This window comes from Sardina pilchardus, chromosome 16 (genome assembly GCF_963854185.1).
Source record: "Sardina pilchardus chromosome 16, fSarPil1.1, whole genome shotgun sequence".
Classification (NCBI taxonomy): domain Eukaryota; kingdom Metazoa; phylum Chordata; class Actinopteri; order Clupeiformes; family Clupeidae; genus Sardina; species Sardina pilchardus.
In genome coordinates, this window is record NC_085009.1 from 26,578,668 (window position 1) to 26,600,512 (window position 21,845).

The 21,845-nt window shown below is 45.3% G+C and overlaps 1 protein-coding gene across 2 annotated transcripts; it reads left to right on the top strand.

The window, feature by feature from the left end:
- Positions 1–517: 517 nt before the first annotated feature.
- On the top strand, positions 518–19,107 carry etnppl (ethanolamine-phosphate phospho-lyase). 2 transcript variants are annotated; one of them, XR_009935054.1, is made up of 14 exons: positions 518–711; positions 1,231–1,349; positions 2,262–2,421; positions 5,527–5,601; positions 6,560–6,653; positions 8,683–8,799; positions 10,303–10,385; positions 11,620–11,845; positions 13,041–13,195; positions 14,176–14,265; positions 15,039–15,169; positions 16,742–16,812; positions 17,944–18,902; positions 18,933–19,107. XR_009935054.1 is itself a non-coding variant. In XM_062515826.1 (13 exons), the coding sequence occupies exons 1-13, from the start codon at positions 653–655 to the stop codon at positions 18,040–18,042; spliced, it is 1,479 nt and encodes a 492-aa protein (XP_062371810.1). In that variant the 5' UTR covers positions 518–652; the 3' UTR covers positions 18,043–19,107. The 2 variants fall into 2 exon arrangements, 1 of the variants encoding a protein (XP_062371810.1); XM_062515826.1 differs by having other exon boundaries at positions 17,944–19,107.
- The last annotated feature ends 2,738 nt before the right edge of the window (positions 19,108–21,845 follow it).

The window sequence follows — 21,845 nt, forward strand, 5'->3', positions numbered from 1 at the left end:
TAAATGATATTTCTTTTGACTTGTTCTTCTTTTACTTGTTTCCTTTTCTATTGATATTTGTATTACTTTTTTCTACAAGATTTGCTGATCATTGTGAACACGAGTGTCAAAGCCTTTGTTCACCGCATTATTTGGAAATAAACAATTTGGGGTGACTGTAGTCTGCTGTTGGAGCCAAATAAAGCCAATCTTTCAAACCTTTTCCTCATTCGCTCCCATATGATTTTTTTCAGAATCTTGTCATTACTATTATACAGGCCAATGATAGGCCTATTGCAGTTTAATCAAGTTCAGTAAACTCGAGTACTTTATGGCTGAATATCCCCATGTAACCCTGTGTATAGATAGGGGGATGTGGCTGTAGTAGGATATTAGACATAGCGAGCCAGTCTCTCTCTCTCTCTCTCTCTCTCTCTCTCTCTCTCTCTCTCTCTCTCTCTCTCTCTCTCTCTCTCTCTCTCTCACTCACTCACGCACGCACTAGCTCTTGCAAGTAGACGGCTGCGCGCTCTCGTATGCGCGTTCTGGAAGAGGGTATCCTCGGCTTGCGTCTCCGTCCGTCAGACTGTCATACGGCTGTATCGCGGCTAGGCTTTACAACAACAGAGCTGTCACCGCTGTTGTGCTGAAGCCCCCCCAAAAAACAATCGCAATGGCAACGGAACTTTTCGAAAAACAGAAGACCATAGATCTCAGGAAGAAGCACATAGGGTAAGCAAGCTGTTCACACCGTGCCGGTAAAGCGAATCTAAAGTTATTTGTGTGTTACTTCTGTTACGGGGGTAAGTCAATATCACAGGCTGCAGAGAAGCCAAGGAATCCAGGTCAAGCGATAGGCTATCTTACCAAAATAACCCAGCGTAGCTGAACACAAACACACGGCAAACTAAGGTGGGCTTGTGTATGGGTATTCACACGCACACGACAGCCAGCGGCAACAGAAGAGATCAGCTGTAGCGGGGAAAACAACTTACGTCTGAGGATGAAGTTGGCAATGACTCACGCCGACAAAAGGAGTTATTTAAACAATGACAACAGCGGATATGCGGACAGAGCTTGACCATGACTTAACCGTGTAGTGAAGAATAGACCAATATTGTTTAATGAACTAATAATTGTTGGCTATTTGAACTGTATTTCTGTGAAACTTTAATGGGACAAGGGGATGTGTCCTTGGAAAAAGAATAAAGAATAATCTGTCTCATGTCATCTTTCTCCGTCTTGTCACAGGCCGTCCTGTAAGGTCTTTTTTAGCCATGATCCAATCAAAATTGTACGAGCCCGGGGTCAGTACATGTATAACGAGAAGGACGAGAAATACCTGGACTGCATTAACAATGTGGCGCACGGTAAGCTTCGCTCTGTCTTGCTAAAAAACACACACACATACTTCTCTCTCCACTCTGACCTGACGCTCTGAAACGTGCACAGTCTTCCCTTATCCAACCTATTTGTAGTCATAGTCGAAGCCTTAACAGGCATAAGATTGTGGCTGGCGTTATCTGTGAATTGCGCACGCATTTTAGGAATTTAAGGTGTGAAGAGGCAAGGTACTCAATCTGCCCTGCAGGCTTATTGCAATATAGCAGGCGTCAACGTATATGCATACCTGTCTATCTATTCTTGTGTGAATAGGTGTGTGTGTGTGTGTGTGTGTGTGTGTGTGTGTGTGTGCGTGCGCGCGCGTGTGTGTTCCCACTGCCTGCCTCTAACTGCTCCCTTCCTCGTGCTCCTGCAGTGGGCCATAGCCACCCAGCTGTGGGGTGTGTGTGTGTGTGTGTGTGTGTGTGTGTGTGTGTGTGTTCCCACTGCCTGCCTCTAACTGCTCCCTTCCTCGTGCTCCTGCAGTGGGCCATAGCCACCCAGCTGTGGGGTGTGTGTGTGTGTGTGTGTGTGTTCCCACTGCCTGCCTCTAACTGCTCCCTTCCTCGTGCTCCTGCAGTGGGCCATAGCCACCCAGCTGTGGTGTGTGTGTGTGTGTGTGTGTGTGTGTGTGTGTGTGTGTGTGTGTGTTTTCCCACTGCCTGCCTCTAACTGCTCTCTTCTCTGTGTTCCTGTAGTGGGCCATAGCCACCCAGCTGTGGTGTGTGTGTGTGCCTATGTGTGTGTGTGTGTGTGTGTGTGTGCTTCCCACTGCCTGCCTCTAACTGCTCCCTTCTCTGTGTTCCTGTAGTGGGCCATAGCCACCCAGCTGTGGTGTGTGTGTGTGTGTGTGTTCCCACTGCCTGCCTCTAACTGCTCTCTTCTCCGTGCTCCTTCAGTGGGCCATAGCCACCCAGCCGTGGTGAGCGCCGGGTTCAAGCAGATGGAGCTGCTCAACACCAACTCGCGCTTCCTGCACGACAACCTGGTGCAGTACGCCCAGAGACTGCAGGCCACACTGCCCGACAAGCTCTGCGTCTGCTACTTCGTCAACTCAGGGTAGGCCGCCCGCCCGCCTTACTGGGAGTGTGTGTGTGTGTGTGTGTGTGTGTGTGTGTGTCGGGAGGGGGGTGGGGTGAAGCTTCTTGGGGTTGCTCACTCAGGGTAGGCCACCTGACTGACTGACTGACCACCGGGGTCAGTCACAGTGTTAACAAGGGCACACGTCTACGCTGCTGCAAAGGGGGAGGTTGTGTTGGGCTTCTCTCATTATTCAGAATTGTACCCTAAAAAGGAATTTAGTCAACATAGAACATGTACACTTTTAAGGGTGGGGATGGGAGTGTGTGTGTGTGTGTGCTTCTTGGGGTTGTCCCATTTTCCAGACTTGCACCCTTTTTTGTCAGCTAGGGTATAGACCCTCACTCCAGGGACTTGCTCACTTTTGAGGATGCAAAACGAGGTCGGAAGGTGAAGCTTGAAGCTTGCTGGGCTTGTCCCACGAGTCGCACTCACAGTCTTGCGCCCTAAGGCCCCGTCCACACAAGAACAAAATGTTTTGAAAGCGGCATTTTTTCCTTTGCACATTTAGAACATAGTTTGTCAGAATGTACACATGCCTGGCCAGTAGTCTTTAAAAAGAAAAAGGTCTGTACTACATAGAGACTTCTCGGCAGAAACCCAGTCCTTTAGGATCACAGGACTGTGATTTGCCGTCTCTTGGTATTTGGGTGATGTAGCAGTGGAAGAGTATCATCCAGTCTCCCTGTTTACGACTCAAGGGCCATGGACTGCACCAAGTGGACGCTGTTTAGGATCCTCAAGTGGATTCAGAGAGGACACGTGATTTTTTTTTAATTTTTTTTTTTTAAACGCACCGAGGAAAATAAACGTGTGAAGTCTCGGAGGCTCGGAGCAGGCTGGCTGACTGACTGGCCTTCAGGGACAGAACTGCAGAATCCATTCCAGCCCAAAAAGCCTTTGGCTCCTGTGGGAACTTGTCTGCTGATAGGACACGCTGAATGTCCATTAGCAGCAAAAGAATGCGGAGGCCAAAAAGATAGATAGAAATGCTTCCCCAGCTGTGTGGGAGTCGCCTGTTTTGTCCTACTAGTCTATAAGACAAACAAGTCCTGGTTTTGGAAGAGAAACAAAAGGACAACGTAACTGAATGCATAACAAGACATTATAATGAAGTCATAAGATTATGCATGAGACTAGGCCACCCTGGTTGGAGGGAGTGTGGTGTGGTGTGGTGTGGTGTGGTGTGGTGTTGTGTGGTGTGGTGTGGTGTAGTGGTTAGGGAGAGACAGATTAGGGCTAATTACATGTCATTATATGAACTCGGAACACGGGGAGACTTCTTATTCATTCCCCCTCACGTGATGTCTGGTGAGTTTGAGAGAGGACAGCCACAAACACATACACACACACACACACACACACACACACACACAGACTTTTACACACATGCACTCACAGTCTCTCTCTCTCTAGCAAGCACACACACACACACACACACACACACACACTCGCTCTCTCTCTCACACACATACCTGTACACACACACACAGACACACACACACACACACACACAGACACAGACACTCGGACCACACACACACACACACAGACACACACAGAGCTCCTAGAAAACAGCCCCACACGGGACTCACACAGGAGCCGACTAGCTCCAGCATGGCTCCCTGAGCCAGCCAAACTCCTCTCTCTCTCTCTCTCTCTCTCTCTCTCTCTCTCTCTCTCTCTCTCTCTCTCTCTCTCTCTCTCTCTCTCTCTCTCTCTCTCTCTCTCTCTCTCTCTCTCTCTCTCTCACACACACACACACACACACACACACACACACACACACACACACACAGAGCTCCTAGCAGACAGCCCCACAGGGGACTCACACAGGAGCCGACTAGCTCCAGCATGGCTCCCTGAGCCAGCCAATGGGGCGGCCCCGCGGCCACTCACACCCTCGAGTCGGCACCTGGCGTTCAGCCAGCTCCCAGCTGCGGCATCTGGAACGTAAACATGTGCAGGACACAGTGTACGCCACACAAACACACACACGCACACACACACACACACACGCACCGTGCGGTGAGCGGGCGGGATGAACAGCACGTGAGAGCAAACTCGAACGTGTGTCGACCAACAAGGAAGTCGTTGAGGCCGGCCGCGCGGCTTTGAGAGTTGCGGCTTGCTCGGCGCGCGCTAGGGGAGAGAGTGGGGGAGAGGGCAGCCTCTGACTGGACACGGAGCCGGCCCAGAGGTGGGGTAGTATCGGAGAGCAAACCCATGTCACACTCACTGTACCGGTGACTGGCGGATCTGCAGCGTCACGGTCAGATCGCAAGTCAAACAAAAGCGAAGGTCTGACAGATCTCTCAGATATGCATATGGTGTCTGTCTCAAATGTCTTTCTGTGTATTTTAAATGTACCACCACTGGATCCATGGAGATACGTTGTTTCGTCTCACTATATACTGTATATAGTGTATATGGCTGAAATGACAATAAAACCCACTTGACTTGACTTGACTTGACTTGACTTGACGTTCAGGTCGCAAGTCAAACAAAAGCAAAGGTCTGACAGATCATGAGACTATTCACAGGAACTCAAGCTGAGCCTCTCTGTTTGCATGCACACAACACAAGCAATGCTTTATGAACCCTCGTTGGACGTTATCAATTCTGCTTTTATCTAGTTCTTGTTCCCGTTCAATTCAAGTCAGCTCAGAGTTCATCTGGACAAAACCGCAGGGAGGTCAATCCATATGTGCTCAGTTTGTCTGACTTTGACATTGGCTGTGTCTCATATCGCATGCTTCTGTCAGTACACTGCTAGTAGCTGCACTGAGTATCTGTGCTGTATACTTCAACAAAGTATTTGAAGTAGGCAAGCAAGTGGTTTGAGATGCAGCCATTGTGTTGGACGGCCCCGTGAGAGCAATGACCTGCTGACCTCCCTGCGGCCCAGTCCAGGAGGGAACAGGAAGTGAGCGGTGTGTGTGTGTGTGTGTGTGTGTGTGTGTGTGTGTGTGTGTGTGTGCGTAGGGAGTGAAGGGTTGCAGGGGTCAGAGGTCACAGTGAGGAGAATCAAGGGAGCTGGACTCTAACCCCTCTCTCCTCTCTCCTCTCTTCCACTTCCTGCAGGTCAGAGGCCAATGACCTGGCCTTGCGAATGGCCTGGCAGTATACTGGACACAAGGACATCATCACGCTGGACAAGTAAGGCAGCACTCTCTCTCTCTCTCTCTCTGTCTATCTCTCTCTGTCTCTTTCTCTGTTTCTCTCTTTCTCTCAAATCAAATGGTGCTTTATTGGTGTGAATGAATGAAGTCTTTGTTGTCAAAGCTACAGGTATCAAATGACTAATCAACTTTAATATTGATATAAAGATACAATACATAACTCTCTCTATCTTCATCTGTCTACCTATCACGTCCTTTCTGTCTCTATACTGTACAGTATGTTCCTTTCATATATAACTTGATTCTTACTGTCAGTTTGACTTCCATGCATGTCTTTCTCTCTACCTCAATGCTTTCTCTCTCTCTCTCTCTCTCTCTCTCTCTCTCTCTCTCTCTCTCTCTCTCTCTTTCCGTCTTTCTCTGTATCATCTTATCTCAGCAACGGCACACAAACATTAACCAGCTTGGGAAGAGCAGGTTGCACATTAACTCAAACCTGTGTGTCAGCCAGTGTTGTACCCTGCAGTAAATCTGACTTCACGCTGAACCTCAGATCTTTATCACAAGAACAGATGAACTGCTGAACATTCTCACACTTGATCTAAATCATGTTTGGACAGACACAGCTGCATAACGTCTAAGCTCAACTGCTTCACTGAGTGAAGAAAATTGTTTTGCTCCAACAAAGTCATGACTTGTTTTAGAAATGAGCCGCTCATAACGATGTCTTCTGAAGAGCCTCTTGTTAATGTCCTCTGAACTGTCACTCTTTCTGTCACGTGTCTGTATTTATGTCTCAGTTTTGGTGCGCAGACTAAAGTTGTTTTGCAGATAAAGTGCAACAAATGTGAAAGAAATAAACTCTTTGTTATGGGGTCAAGCAAGCTGTTGTTGTCCTTTGCACGGCAGCACAAACAAAGCCACGCTTCTGTGGCACTCCGTAAGTTATTCTGTCTGCTGACGCGCTTGCCCATTGTTCTGTGCCGTCCTCGCAGTGCGTACCACGGTCACGTGTCGTCCCTGATCGAGATCAGCCCTTACAAGTACAAGCAGCTGGCAGACAAGGAGCAGAACCCTCACGTGCACGTGGTGAGTACTCCGCGGAGGAACCTTAACCCCTTCAGCAGGCCCTGGGAGGGGACTCTTGTTCTGTTTGTGTTTTGCATTCTAGAATTATAGCATGCAGGAATAGAATCCAGATCGATGGCTTTTTAAACACAGCCATTATGGCATCATCAAACGGAACATTCTAATTGTGACATTGTAAAAGCATTATGATGACATGGGTCTGGTGGTGTTTCTCAGGCAGGGCTGGGCCTGCCCACCGGAGACAGATTGGGTGGGGTGCATGTGGCTGAAGTTGCTGAGCTGGGTGAATAAAACTAGTAGTACTTAGGCTCTGTCTGATCACATGTTGCTATTTAACGTCCTTGCCAAAACAGCAGCTTTCTGTCTCGGTGGGGACTGGAGAGTACTTGGCATCTTATTTTGTGGGCTGTGTGCGTGTGTGAGCACTTAGTCTTATGTTGTTCTGTGTCAGTCAGCCACGCACACATGCAACCACACACACATGCAGCCACACACTCATATCTCTTTCTTTCTTTCTTTCTTTCTTTCTTTCTCTCTGTCTTTTTTTCTTCCTTTCTCATACACTCAAACAGACAAACACACACACACACACACACACACACACACACACACACACAATACACTTTCTCTCTCTCTCTCTCCCTCTCACACACACACAGACACAGACACAGACACACACACACACACACACACACACACACACACACACACACCTCCCCCTGCCCGTGTGTCCTGTGTGTGCTGTGTGCCTGTGGTGTCGATGAGTCCAGGTGATCCTGTGCTATTGTGTTACGAGGTGATAGATGAACTCTGCCTGCTGGCCCCCAGAACATCCATTATTCATGTGCACCCTGGCACCCCTCCTCCCTCTCACCTGCTCCTCAGGTGTGTGTGTGTGTGTGTGTGTGTGTGTGTGTGTGTGTGTGTGTGTGTGTGTGTGTGTGTGTGTGTGTCTGTGTCTGTGTCTGTGTCTGTGTGTGTTATGAAGTCAGTCCAGTTTGCTGGCAGCTTACAAATCTCACCAAAGAGCCGACTAAGCACACCGCTTTTATTGTGCTTGAGGCACAGCAGAGGAGCTTACTTGAGTAGGCAATAAGGTGGATCAGCTGTCAAGGACCCTCCTGCACACTGTGTGTGTGTGTGTGTGTGTGTGTGTGTGTGTGTGTGTGTGTGTGTGTGTGTGTGTGTGTGTGTGTGTGTGTGTGTGTGTGTGTGTGTGTGTGTGTGTGTGTGTGTGTGTGTGTGTGTGTGTGTGCAGAGCCCATACTTTAAATTCTTTGTAAAAGACACCAGTAGGGGATAGCACACAAAAGAACTGAAGGCAGACAGGCGAGGAGTGCTGCTCTGAAGGACCCCGTACTGTACTGCACACTCCGTAACACATAAACAATATACAACTTGTTTCCATAAACAACTTGTTTCCCTTATGAATGAACGTGTGATGTTATGCCTTTTTTAAGGCTCTTCCTTTAAGAATGTTCTTCATTTCTCAGCTTCACTCAGTTTCTCACCTTAAGCACTTCGTTTTGTCCCGCTCTCTTGTAATCCAACTCAGTTGGCATATGTGTTTTATGTTTTCATGGTGTAACAGTGTGGGAGACTACGTACACAGTGTTTAAAGCAACACTAAAGAGATTTTTGTACCTTAAAATAATGTTTCCAAAATCATTTCAGTGGTTCATCAACTCGTAACAGCGTGAACAGCACTTCTGCATTCACTTCGCGGCCCTCTATCGGCTATAGCCGCACTATGTAAGTTTACCAGATCGGGTAGTGGATCTGTAGTTCGATGGAATGAGACATAAAGAAACTACAAATTTGACCTGCTTTGATGTTGCAATACATCATGCTTTCATAAAATCATGCAACATGCTCAACCTTGTCTGTGGACATCATTTGCTGGATAAACAAATAGCGTGTGTGTGACAGAGGAAAAGTGCTTTAGTGCTGCTTCAAATGAACCTTTTTCTCTCCATCCTCTTCTTTCTTTCTTTCTTTCTTTCTCTCTGTCTGCCTTCTCTCTGTCTAGGCTCTGAGTCCAGATGTGTATCGGGGGAAGTACAGGGAAGACCACCCAGATCCAGCCACTGCGTACGCAGATAACGTCAAAGACATCATTGACAAAGCCCACAGCAAGGAACACAAGGTATCAACTCATAGCCACTCTGTGTCACCTACCCCCCTCCACCCCACCTACTCCCATTCCACCCTACCTACCCCCAGTCCACCTACCCCCACCCCACCCCACCGCTTTGACCTCTATGTCTGTGTGGAATTCCTTCTGTGTGTGTGTATGTGTGTGTCTGTGGGTGTGTGTTTGTGTGTATGTGTGTAAAGATGTTACTTGTCTGACAGGAGAAGCCAGAAACACACCTCAGACTGGAGCCTCTTGTTTGGTAGAGAATTTGGTTTTGTGATGTTTGTGCCTCCAAGATTCAGTATTTTTTTCCATCTATCTCAAATGCTTCATTGTCCATATGGATATGTGTTTGAATCATATATTAACTTTTCAAGGACTACGGTCACATATTTTGTTCTGATATAAATTGGAGAACAGTTGGCCTGAATGTATCAGTGTCTTTCTAAATTCCTTTATCGGGTGTCAGGCACCTGTCTAGATGTTGTCTTGTTGCAGCACATCAACATCACTATCCCCAACCAAGCTGTACCTTATTCAATATTTAACAGACAGTAGAAATCTAAAACCACACGCTTCGTAATATACAACTACCAGACACACACAGGTCCAAATCAGGTTTCTGTTGCACTGATGTAAAACTGCAAATAAGAGATTTGTGAAAAGACTTATGATTCTGCATACCCATATCCATATTGGACAAAAGAGCGCAGTCTATTTGGTGCCAGTCTCTAAATTCAAGACTTCTGGATTCTTACAGGATTGAGTTCTCTGGTAGTAACTACTCTCTTTCTCTCGCCTTCTCCCTTTTTTCTCCCTCCCATCTCTCTCTCTCTCTCTCTCTCTTCTCGCTGTTTTTTGAACCCCCGCCCCCATCCTTCTCGCAGGTCACAGGTCACAACTCCAACTCTGGCAACAGATAAGATAACGTCTTACTGATTTGCAGAGATTTGATTGGAGGAGCCGTACTAGCTCCGCCTCTGGAATTAACCCTCTGTTCCAGGGGCATCATCAGCCAACTGACCCGGAAGTAAACACATGTATGACTTCCTGATGCTGAGGCAACGGAGAGGTGATTTCCTGAAGTCCAAAGAGGAGAATGGAAGATCATGGTTCTAGAACTGACCGAATGTAAATTCTCAACTCTTTTGTATCATGTTACAGTGTGTACACTTGTCTAAGCATTTCACAGCGGTGTGTGTGTGTCTGTGTATGTGTTGATATTTGCCTCATGCAAGTCTGTCTGTTCATCTGTATGTCTTTGATTGTATATCTATATGTCTTTAATTGTATATCTGTCTCTCCACTTTCGCTGTGATGTTCCTCAGCTTTGCTCCAAGTGAAAGGCAGTCCTTGGAACTTTCTGCAGGTGTGCTGTCCGCGGGTGGCATTACTGTGTAACACGGCCCTCTCTCCTCCTCCCCCCCATTTGTGTGTGTGTGAGCCGGCGCCCCCTTCAGGCCTAGGGCAGCGTGGCGTGTAGGAGGTCTCACGTGCTCTTCTCTTGTGTAGATCGCTGCGTTTATCGCCGAGTCCCTGCAGAGCTGCGGAGGACAGGTCATTCCCCCTGCCGGCTACTTCCAGAAAGTGGCACAGTAGGTACCCCCCTTCTGTACCCACACCATGTACCCCCCTTTCTCTACCCCCTTTCCGTACCCACACCATGTACCCCCTTTCCCACACCATATACCCCCCTTTCTATACCCACACCATGTACCCCCTTTCTGTACCCACACTATGTACCCCCTTTCCGTACCCACACCATGTACCCCCTTTCTGTACCTCCAACTGTACCATGTACCCCCTCACTGTATCCGCCCCAGTCTGTCCTCTGTACCCACCCCCCCCACCCCCTCCCCACCACCACACACACACACCTCCCTCACACCAGCTCCGGTTGATTGACTGGCTGGTTGTTTGGCTGATATGAGTATTTGTGAATGCCTTCAATCACTCTCAGCATTTCCCCACGTCACTGATATACCGCCACAAAATGACATGGCTTTAGATAAGCTTGTGTTAGCATAAGATAAATGTCTCCTAGATCGGTTTGTAGTGTACATTACGAGGAGTGGCTGTTCTGACTGTATGCTGGACTTTGGTGGAACTTGTTGTTAGGAACCTGAAAGTTTGCACGGTCTGTGACTCATCACTTTGCAATGCATGTGAGAACTAATGTGTTTGTGTGTGTGTGTGGAAAGCTGTACATTGCTACACCCTTTGCCCTTAACCCTTAACCCGAGAATGTTTGACATGGATTGTTCTAAAGAATATCTGGGTACATTGAATTCAACATGGAATTTTAAAACCTTACTTTGTTGTGGAACAGAGTCTTCTGTTAGAATGTTCAGAGCTAACATTCGATACTGAGTGCGATCGAGTCAGAGAGCAGATTGTAGACTAGCGGTTTGCCAGTAGAACGTGCACGTGTGTTTCTATAACTAAAAATAGTATCACTATGCTAAGATTATACAGTATTTGCATGTGTGTGTGTGTGTGTGTGTGTGTGTGTGTGTTTGTGTGTGAAAGAGAGTTTGTCGGTAGTGCGCGCATATGTAGTGATGTGTAAGGTATGTGTGTGGGGGTGTATGGGTATGTGTGTGTACTGTATGTGTAAGAGAGAGAGAGAGACAGAGAGAGAGATAGTTCGTACTGTGTTTGTGTGTGCATGTGTGTACAGTATGTGCATATGGCGGATATGTCTGTGATTGAGAGAGGTTGCCTGTGCTGTGTTTATGTGTGTGTGTGTGTGTGTGTGTGTGTGTGTGTGTGTGTGTGTGTACATGGTGGCTATACCTGTGTGTAGCACTGCGCTCTTGTGCCCGCTAGGCACGTGCGGAAGGCCGGGGGCATCTTCATCGCTGACGAGGTGCAGGTGGGCTTCGGGCGTGTGGGCACACACTTCTGGGCCTTCCAGCTGCAGGGCGATGACTTTGTGCCCGACATCGTCACCATGGGCAAGCCCATTGGCAACGGGCACCCCATGTCCTGCGTCGTCACCACCAGAGAAGTGGCGGAGGGCTTCACCAGCTCAGGGATGGAGTACTTCAACACCGTGAGTGCACACGTTAAAGCTACACAATGTAAATGGAGTACTTCAACACCGTGAGTGCACACGTTAAAGCTACACAATGTAAATGGAGTACTTCAACACCGTGAGTCCATACGTTAAAGCTACACAATGTAAATGGAGTACTTCAGCACCGTGAGTGCACACATTAAAGCTACACAATGTAAATGGAGTACTTCAGCACCGTGAGTGCACACATTAAAGCTACACTATGTAAATGGAGTACTTCAACACCGTGAGTGCACACGTTAAAGTTACACAATGTAAATGGAGTACTTCAACACCGTGAGTCCATACATTACACACACACACACACACACTCACATGTTCAACAGCTCGCCACTTGATTCTGTGATTGGATGGAGTACTTCAACACCGTGAGTCCATACGTTAAAGCTACACAATGTAAATAGAGTACTTCAACACCGTGAGTCCATACGTTAAAGCTACACAATGTAAATGGAGTACTTCAACACCGTGAGTCCATACGTTAAGGCTACACAATGTAAATGGAGTACTTCAACACCGTGAGTCCATACATTACACACACACACACACACTCACATGTTCAACAGCTCGCCACTTGATTCTGTGATTGGATGGAGTACTTCGACACCGTGAGTCCATATGTTAAAGCTACACAATGTAAATGGAGTACTTCAACACCGTGAGTCCATACGTTAAAGCTACACAATGTAAATGGAGTACTTCAACACCGTGAGTGCACACATTGAAGCTACACAATGTAAATGGAGTACTTCAACACCGTGAGTGCACACGTTAAAGCTACACAATGTAAATGGAGTACTTCAACACCGTGAGTGCACACGTTAAAGCTACACAATGTAAATGGAGTACTAACACCGTGAGTGCACACATTAAAGCTACACTAATGGCCATGTTCACGTGCAGGATTTTGAATGATTCTAATCCAAGTCGAAGATGTTGGATCAGCTGTTTACATGTCATAGTGTAATCAAGTGTTATATGCAGGGACTCTTTCATTCAAATAGCCATGTGACATGCACACATCTCTTGTGCTTGGTGCAGAGTTTTACAGTAAAATCAGCTCAACAGCTCGCCACTTGATTCTGTGATTAGATAGCGAGGACACCTCTGGTCATTCACAGCCACGTTGTTACACTAACGCCACGGCCTTGTCTCTCCTCTGCCTGTCCAGTTCGGGGGCAACCCGGTGTCCTGTGCCATCGGCATGGCGGTGCTGGACGTGATCGAGCAGGAGCACCTGCAGGCCCACGCGCTGGACGTGGGCACCTACCTCACCGAGCTGCTGGAGCAGCACAAGCACAAGCACCCGCTCATCGGAGACATACGGTGAGCCTGCCCTGCGTGACATACAGTAACATACACAATATATAGTATATATTCGTCTGAGACATACGGTGAGCCTGCCCTGCGTGACATAACGTACACAATACATACGGTGAGCCTGCCCTGCGTGACATACAGTAACATACACAATATATAGTATATATTCATCGGAGACATACGGTGAGCCTGCCCTGCGTGACATACAGTAACATACACAATATATAGTATATATTCGTGTGAGACATACGGTGAGCCTGCCCTGGGTGACATAACATACAGTCATTTCCTTGTATTAGCCGCATTGTGTATAGGCCTCAGGACAGTGTTTTATGCAAGTTAAAAGAAACAAAACCATATTTATACCATATTAACTGTGCCTGTGTATTGTGTATTAACCTCATAGCTGAAGAAACTTTAAAAAATCAATGTATAAGCCGCGGCTAATAGTTGGGAATTTACGGTACACAATATTCAGAGTTTGTGCTGTAGTATATACTGTATGTAGGGCTGTACATTGATGATCGCATAGGACTATAATATAGTTGGCGGGGGACATACAGTACAGTGAATGAGAAGTGTGGTTCTGACACCCAGAATATACAGTACACAGTAAATACAGAGACTGAGTCTACAGTGTAGGCCTAGTGAACACTCATGGCTATATAATGATGATTATCAATAGCACTTACTGTATTACACACTTTATACAGTATTCAGAGAGACGTCCCCAAACCCCACAATGTTTTCAGAATCATGGATAGGGGTCCCAACAGGTTATTTGTTTCCAAAAAGAACTATCTAACCAAAGACCGAATTCAAAAACTAAACCAAACCTACAAAAAGCATGACTGATCATGAGTGCATGCTTCGGATTATTGGCTCAGGTCACATTTTTCACACACACACACACACACACACACACACACACACTCTGAGGTCAAAGGTCATGAGGATTGCCCTGTGACCCGTTGGTGTTCCTGCAGGGGGCGTGGCCTGTTTGTTGGGGTGGAGCTCGTCAAGGACAGAGCAAAGAGGACACCCGCTACAGCTGAAGCACAAGATGTCATCTACAGGTCTGTGTGTGTGTGTGTGTGTGTGTGTGTGTGTGTGTGTGTGTGTGTGTGTGTGTGTGTGTGTGTGTGTGTGTGTGTGTGTGTGTGTGTGTGTGTGTGCCTGTGCGTGGGTGTGTGTGTGTGCTTGTGTCTATGTCTGTGTTTGTGTATGTGTGTGTGTGCCTGTGTGTGTGTGTGTGTGTGTGTGTGTGTGTGTGTGTGTGTGTGCATTTTGTAGTCATGCATATGTGGGTTCACAGGGTTCAAACATCTTGCACTTGTTCACCCTTAAAAAATGTGACCTGTTCGCGGTTGGTTGACCTACAAAACACCTTCATAGACACTAAATGATGAGTCTGGAGTGTGTATTGGGTACATCATCTGACACAAACCTTATGGTGATATACAAGGCCATGTTTTATGCAGTCTAATGAGTATTGTTATTCTGGCAAAACATCCCCATTGATACAGGGTACATTTTCCCTCTGAAGAACTTAAGTCACCAGTGGGCAAATTTTCATCATCATCCAATCGAGCACATGGAACCGGTTTTGTGGTTGTCCCAAAATATTGTCCCTTATATCACCACCTTTATTGTTATATTTTGGGGATTTGTAGCCTTTACTGCTAACAGGAGAGTGAAGATCAGGAAACGAGTGGGAGAGAGAGAAGGGAATTGATCCCAGGTCGGATTTGAACCTGGGACTACGTGGACACTAGACCCAAGTGTGTGGGATACCGTTGCTATGGCATCCCCTGCCTTTAACTGACCTTTGACCCTAATGTTTGCCCAGGCTGAAGGAGCAACGGATTCTCTTGAGTGCCGACGGTCCGCACCGGAATGTTCTGAAGTTCAAACCGCCCATGTGTTTCTCCAAAGAGGACGCAGATCTTGCCGTGGAGAAGATCGACCAGATCCTCACAGGTCAGAACAACGCTCCTGTAGCATTCACATAATCTATCAGCAAACCTCCCCGCAACATCCCCACAACCTTCCCATAACCTACACATAAGCACTCTGTAACCTACACATAAGCACTCTGTAACCTACACATAAGCACTCTGTAACCTTCACAAAAGCACTCTGTAACCTTCACACAGCCTGCTCACAACCTCTCCCAAACTTACCCTCTTTCTTTGCTGACTCTCTTTGATTTCCTCATTCTTAGACACTGTTTGGGATGTTCTGCAGTCACATTTGCAGTGTCCTTAATTAGGGCTGCAAAAACAATTTCGGTAACACTTTACTTGACGGGTTCGTTCATAACACATTCATAACAGCTGTCATGAACTGCACATGAAGCATTCATGACTGTTTCATAACACATGACTCAACATTCATACCAACCCTTTCATGAATGTGGAAGACAAAACGTCAAAAACTTGTCAAAATAAAAGTCCAACATTAGCAAAGCAGCATTGCTGTCTTTTATGTTTTAGCCAACCTGATCATGTCACATCTTAGTCAACGGGGAAGTCCAGTGTCCAGGAGAATTTAGTTTTTTGTTTGTCTGTTTGTTGATTTTATGATAATAACCTCTGAAGAATGCATAGGCCTACTTGTCCACGCCAATGACTGCATAGATATATAAAACAGGAATGTCCAACCATTCAGAGGTCCACAGATGGTCAGTAGTTTACTTCCCAGTATGATGAATACTTCACAACTCGTATAGTAAAGTGACATTTGAAGTAGACTTCATAAAATATTCATGAGATGTTTACAAACGCTGGAATGGATTCATAATACCCTGTATATGGATTACCAGATTGTTGGACTTTTATTTTGACAAGTTTTTGTCATTTTGTCTTCCACATTCATGAAAGTGTTGTTATGAATGTTGAGTCATGCTTCATGAATCAGTCATGAATGCTTCATGTGCAGTTCATAACAGCTGTTATGAATGTGTTATGAATGAACCCGTCAAGTAAAGTGTTAAAATTTCTTATCAAAATCTTAATTTGAACCAATGCAATTAGCTAACTGCAAAGTGATGTGATTAATCATGCAGCTGGCAACACTGTCCCCAATAGTTGCAGTAATCTTGTCAAATCTATTCATGTAATACTACTTGAGAGTGATAGACAGTGAAGTACCTTTTGTGCTGTCAACAACCTACAGTACCTGTTGTACTACTGTGGTATGCAAGGGTGGGGAAATATGAGACAGAGAGAGCCTGAGGCTCCTGTCTGTCAGACTTCTGGCAGTCAGCAGTCACAGGGTGCCTCTCAACATGCCTCCTCGATCCTCGAGGGGCGTTCCCACTGATCTATAACTAACACTGGATAGACTATCCCATTGTTTCCCCTCCATCATTCTTTATGTAGATCAGTGAGGATCGAGGCCCGAGGAGCGAGGGAGGACGTAGAAACGCATGCATGAGAGGCACCTACAGTTTCATCCCAGTGCAACCCACTTACATCCCCATATCTGAGGTCACCAGGGGTCATGTGAGGTGTTGTTGACTCATGTTGTTGTTTTGTGTTTCTTTTGCAGAGCTTGAGACGGCGCTGGGGATGAGTCTGTCCGGCACAGCTGTGTCTGAGAACGGGAGCGGCAAGAGGAAGGTGAGAAGGAGTGGACAGCGGTGGGAGGTTGTGGGAGGCAACTTGAATGCTGACCAGTCACATACTTACTTAATCATGGAGCAACATGCGTAGTGTGTGTGTGTGTGTGTGTGTGTGTGTGTGTGTGTGTGTGTGTATGTGTGTGTGTGTGTGTGTGTGTGTGTGTGTGTGTGTGTGTGTGTGTGTGTGTGTAAAAGAGAGTAGAATGGAGGTAGAGGGAAGTAGAGCCGCTGCTGTGTTCTACAGTAGCTTATAGTCCAGAAGTCTCATTTACATGCGTCTCACAATTGCAGTTTTGCTTCAGTATTTTTGAGTTGATCTCTGTTCTGTGGCCCCTGGCAGATGATCTTTTGGAAATTGATCTTAATGCCTTAATAAAAAAAAAAATAGGCGAAAAAACAACCTTAAAAGGGATATTCTGCCATTTTTGGAAATACGCTCATTTTCCACCTCCCCTCGAGCAAAACAATCAATATTTACCTTGTTCCTGTTCATCCAGCCATTCTGTGAGTCTGGCGATACAACTTTTAGCTTCAGCCTAGCATAGATCATTTAATCGGATTAGACCATTAGCTTCTCGCCTGCTAGCTTCATGTTTAAAAGTGACTAAGATTTCTGGTAATTTTCCCATTTAAAACGTGTCTCCTCTCAAGTTAGAAAGTGCAATAAGACCAACTGAAAATGAAACCTGGCGTTTTTCTAGGCTGATTTGACATGGAACTACACTCTCATCTGGCGTAATAATCAAGGCAACTTGCAAACGATCCATAGGCGCAGTGATATCGTTCGAAGCATCTGAAAATAGTCCCCATAGACAACAAGCAGTAGTAGTGCCAGTAGTTTGCAAGTTGCCTTGATTATTACGCCAGATGAGACCGTATGTATCGCCAGACTCACAGAATGGCTGGATGAACGGGAACAAGGACGGTAAATACCGATTGTTTTGCTCGAGGGGAGGTGGAAAATGAAAAATTTTCCAAAAATGGCGGAATATCCCTTTAAGGACACCGATTTACTCATCAGATAAAAGTAGTTCATAGAGGAGAAGTTTCAATTACGCATCTCACAATTGCAGTCTTGTTTCAGTGTTTCTGAGTTGACCTCTGACCTCTGTTCTGTGGCCCCTGGCAGGTGACCGGCGAGGAGAATGGACACCACGCACACGCAAACGGGAAAGGCCACCACAGCCAGCCCCCCACCGCCAGGTCCACCAAGAGAATAAGAACATGAGGAGGAGGAAGAGGAGGAGGAGGAGGAGGAGAATGAGGAGGAGGGGATGCCTGACTAAGTTCAGTGCTGTTGAGGGGTGTGTTGTTTCCAAAAAGTGATTTTGTGCAGAGATCGCGATAGCAAAGAGACGGAGTGATGAGTTAATAATTACACTGCAGTGCTTTTTGGGACACACACACACACTTCGGTTCAACACACAAGAAGGTGTGTCAGAGAAGCCAGTGTGTTTGCGTTGATAGGACTTAATTCCAGCCAATTTTTGTATCGATGTTGCTACTCTTCCATGTTTTAGTGGAGATTTGAGGTGCTTGAATTGTGAAAAAAAATGAAATGTATTCCATATCCCTTTAATAATAATGCTTTATTCTTTATGATTTTATTTTTTTCAATTTCTCTGTCTTTTATCGTCATGCTCCTGTAGAATAGTTTTCTCTTAAATTGTGGTTTGGGCGGAATCCATCCCATCATCGTATCGAGGGGTGAGAACCAGAGGGGCTTAAAGTGACATTTTGACGAAATTGAGATACTTACAGTACATGAAATGATGATGCTCCAAGCCCCCGATATGTTATATCATCTCCACACATAAAACCCATCATAACATTCAGTCACAGAAACTCCTGGGCGGGTTGAAAAAACGTTATAGAGGTGTTAGTGCTGAACCTACAGTAGATCAGCCGCTTACAGTACCTCTTCTGCTGCCCTCCTAGAGAGGCTAAGACATTACAGACCTTGGAACCTGTAAACCCCAGACAGGAGACGCTTAGGTGGAGACAGGTAACAGGTGTTATATGAGACCGACTCTAGAGTGTGTGTGTGTGTGTGTGTGTGTGTGTGTGTGTGTGTGTGTGTGTGTGTGTGTGTGTGTGTGTGTGTGTGTGTGTGTGTAGGGAAGATAAGACTGCTTGAGAATGCATGTGTTACCCTTCAGCTAATACCGTGTATACAGTTTCCGATGCTGTCCTTAACGGCCTGTGTGCCTGACTGCCTTTTCCTGTATTTCCCCTGTTCAATACCACAGTAAATCCTGCCTGTCAGAACAAAATAAACCTGCACGATCTCAAAGACGTTTGGTCCCTGTCTATGTATGTAGGCAACACACAGAGTACTGTAGGTCTTCAGCAGTAATCTTGTCCTATTAGATTAACTGAGGGGATAAACATTCACTTCATATCATGATGTTTTTGCTTTCCCGACATTCCCAATGTAAATGTTCGTCAGTAGTCTCATGAACAACATAGCCCTTTGAAAACACAGTTCCGCATTATGATGAGACAATTACCCTCAGAGATTTTCCCATAGATATGTATACTGTATGTCTATGGATTTTCCCCACAGACTGTATACAGAACACTGAAACTATAGATTGTTTGCATTGAATTCTAGAAGGAACTAGGAAAATAATTCACTCCTCAACAGGTTAACACATGCAAAAGCTGTGGGTTCTGGGTTAGAGCTCATGTATCCCACAGCCAGGGCCTGGCAGGCTACAGTGAGTAGTGCTTGACTGTCACCATCAACACTGTCCAATCAGCATGTTCCAGCAGCACAGAACCTCTCAGTGAGCCTTGTGTGCACAGCAGATGGATAGACCCTTCATGTTATACACACACACACACACACACACACACACACACACACACACACACACAAATGGGCTGGAAACTATCAGGGAATACCAGGGATGAGAGACACTGATGGTACTGATTGGCTGTACTGTAAGAACATGCGTCAGTAGGCATGCATTGGACACACACACACACACACACACACACACACACACACACACACGGACACACACGGACACACACACACACACAAACACTACAAAAGTTCCAGAGTCTTTCCCATTCTAAACAGGCCAGGCCGCTGTCTAAAAAAAACACCATGAGCACTGCCCAAAGAGGCTGATGATATAGCAATATACCAGTAACAATAATTTAATTTATTTGTAGCACTTACGTAAAACAAAGTGCTTCACAAAAACAAAATAAAACAGACATAATATCATCAGGTTCAAGCAGAGTACAAGCACAAACAGTCATGTCTATAACATTACAATTAAGTACTGTACAGGTATATAAAAAAGTAAGTATAGGAACCAACAGAATAATGTATATAGGACACAGTACCTATTGTCTGATGATGTGCTGACTATAGCCTGTAGTGTCCCCTCACCTGCCCTACAGCAAACCTTAATGAATAGGCCCAGGAAATCACTGGGGTTCAGTTCATACACTCTCTATCACAAGAGCCTCATATGGTCATTTATCACTATACTGCAAACAGAACAATCTGTATAAGGGATGATTTATGGAAGGATTATTTCAAGGTAATGTTCACATTAACACAGACAAAACAAAAAAACATCCCAATCTTATATAAAACAAAATAGGACATATTTATTTAATGTGTGGAGGTATGGGGACACACGTATAAAAACACTAAACAACTTCTTATTTTGCAGATAGAAGTCATAAGAATCGTTCAATCAATCAAGCGACTCTAAACAAACAAATACATTTTCTTTAATTAGTTTATATACAACAAAGTTTCCTGGTTTAGCTGAGGTCAAAACATGTAAGGTACCAGTAACCATCTCCCAAACACAACCCACATGTTATTTGAGTTAAGAGTTAGAAAATGGATTTACAGATATGGGCATGTTTACGAAGTAGATGTACATCTATCAATTACAATTTTCTCTTTAGCAACATATTAGGTTTTGACATGTAGACATACAGTATGTACTGTTACAAGACAATAGTAAAAACAGCCGACCCTTTAGTGTGATAACACCTGGTGGCACTGAATGCCTTTGCTGCACCACACAACCTGAAACCAATGACAACAGGACCCTCTTGTGGTGAAATAAGAATAATTGTATTTAAACATGAGACATCATCTGTATGTCCATCATCTGTTTCACACTCATCCTCTTCTTCATCACCTTTGACGCTGAACTTGTCCAGGAGGTCTTGTTTTTCATAATGAATTCTCCTATCCACTGCCTCCTGAATAAAAACAGTCACCACTTAGCATCCACCATTCAACAACAAACAATTGAGAGTTTAATCCACACTGACACTTTAACTTGTGTCCCGAGTCAGTTCAGCCAGCTTTGTTGCATGCCAAAATAGAATGTTCTTATATTAAGAACAATATGGACATTTTGAAACATTCTTGTTTTCCCCTGATATCCGAAGAGTTCCTAAATATAAAGCACCCATTCCCTTTTTTTCAATACATTTAAAGAGTTAATTACCTTTTCCTTTATTGAGTCCATTTGTTTTTTCAGCCACCTGGATTCCCAGTTCTTTCACTTTTTAAACAGATTGACAGTTAGTTAGAATAATGTTGAATAATCCCAGCTGTTTTACTTATGTTTAATTAAACAATTATATTGCCTTGCTGCTACTCTTAACCTTTTTTCACCTTTTTTCTCCCAATCTGAGATGGAATTATCAATTTCATCCAGTTTCTGCTGCCGCAGGGCCATCTCCTCGATGCCTATACATGAACAGAATTTTTTATCTTTTGTGTAGACATTATCAAACACTCAACAACAGACAATATGTCAAACATCACTTCTGCATAAAACGTTATTACACTAAACATACATGTTTTGCCAAATTCAGCCTTAACCCAGGCTGATAATTACTAGATATGTGTTAAAACACTTGGTGGCCATTATATTACATACAGTATATGTAATTTGATCTGATTTACCTTCAGGCTTTTGGTCCATGTTTCTCTTTACTTTATACATTTCTTTCTTCAGTTCTGCCAGAGCAAAATGTACA

Bases quoted from the DNA above. Each gene is read 5' to 3' on its own strand.
- etnppl (XM_062515826.1), top strand. From the start codon at position 653: ATGGCAACGGAACTTTTCGAAAAACAGAAGACCATAGATCTCAGGAAG. The intron at 8,800-10,302 runs GTATCAACTCAT...TCTCTTGTGTAG, and splicing joins CCCACAGCAAGGAACACAAG to ATCGCTGCGTTTATCGCCGA. The intron at 13,196-14,175 runs GTGAGCCTGCCC...GTGTTCCTGCAG, and splicing joins CCGCTCATCGGAGACATACG to GGGGCGTGGCCTGTTTGTTG.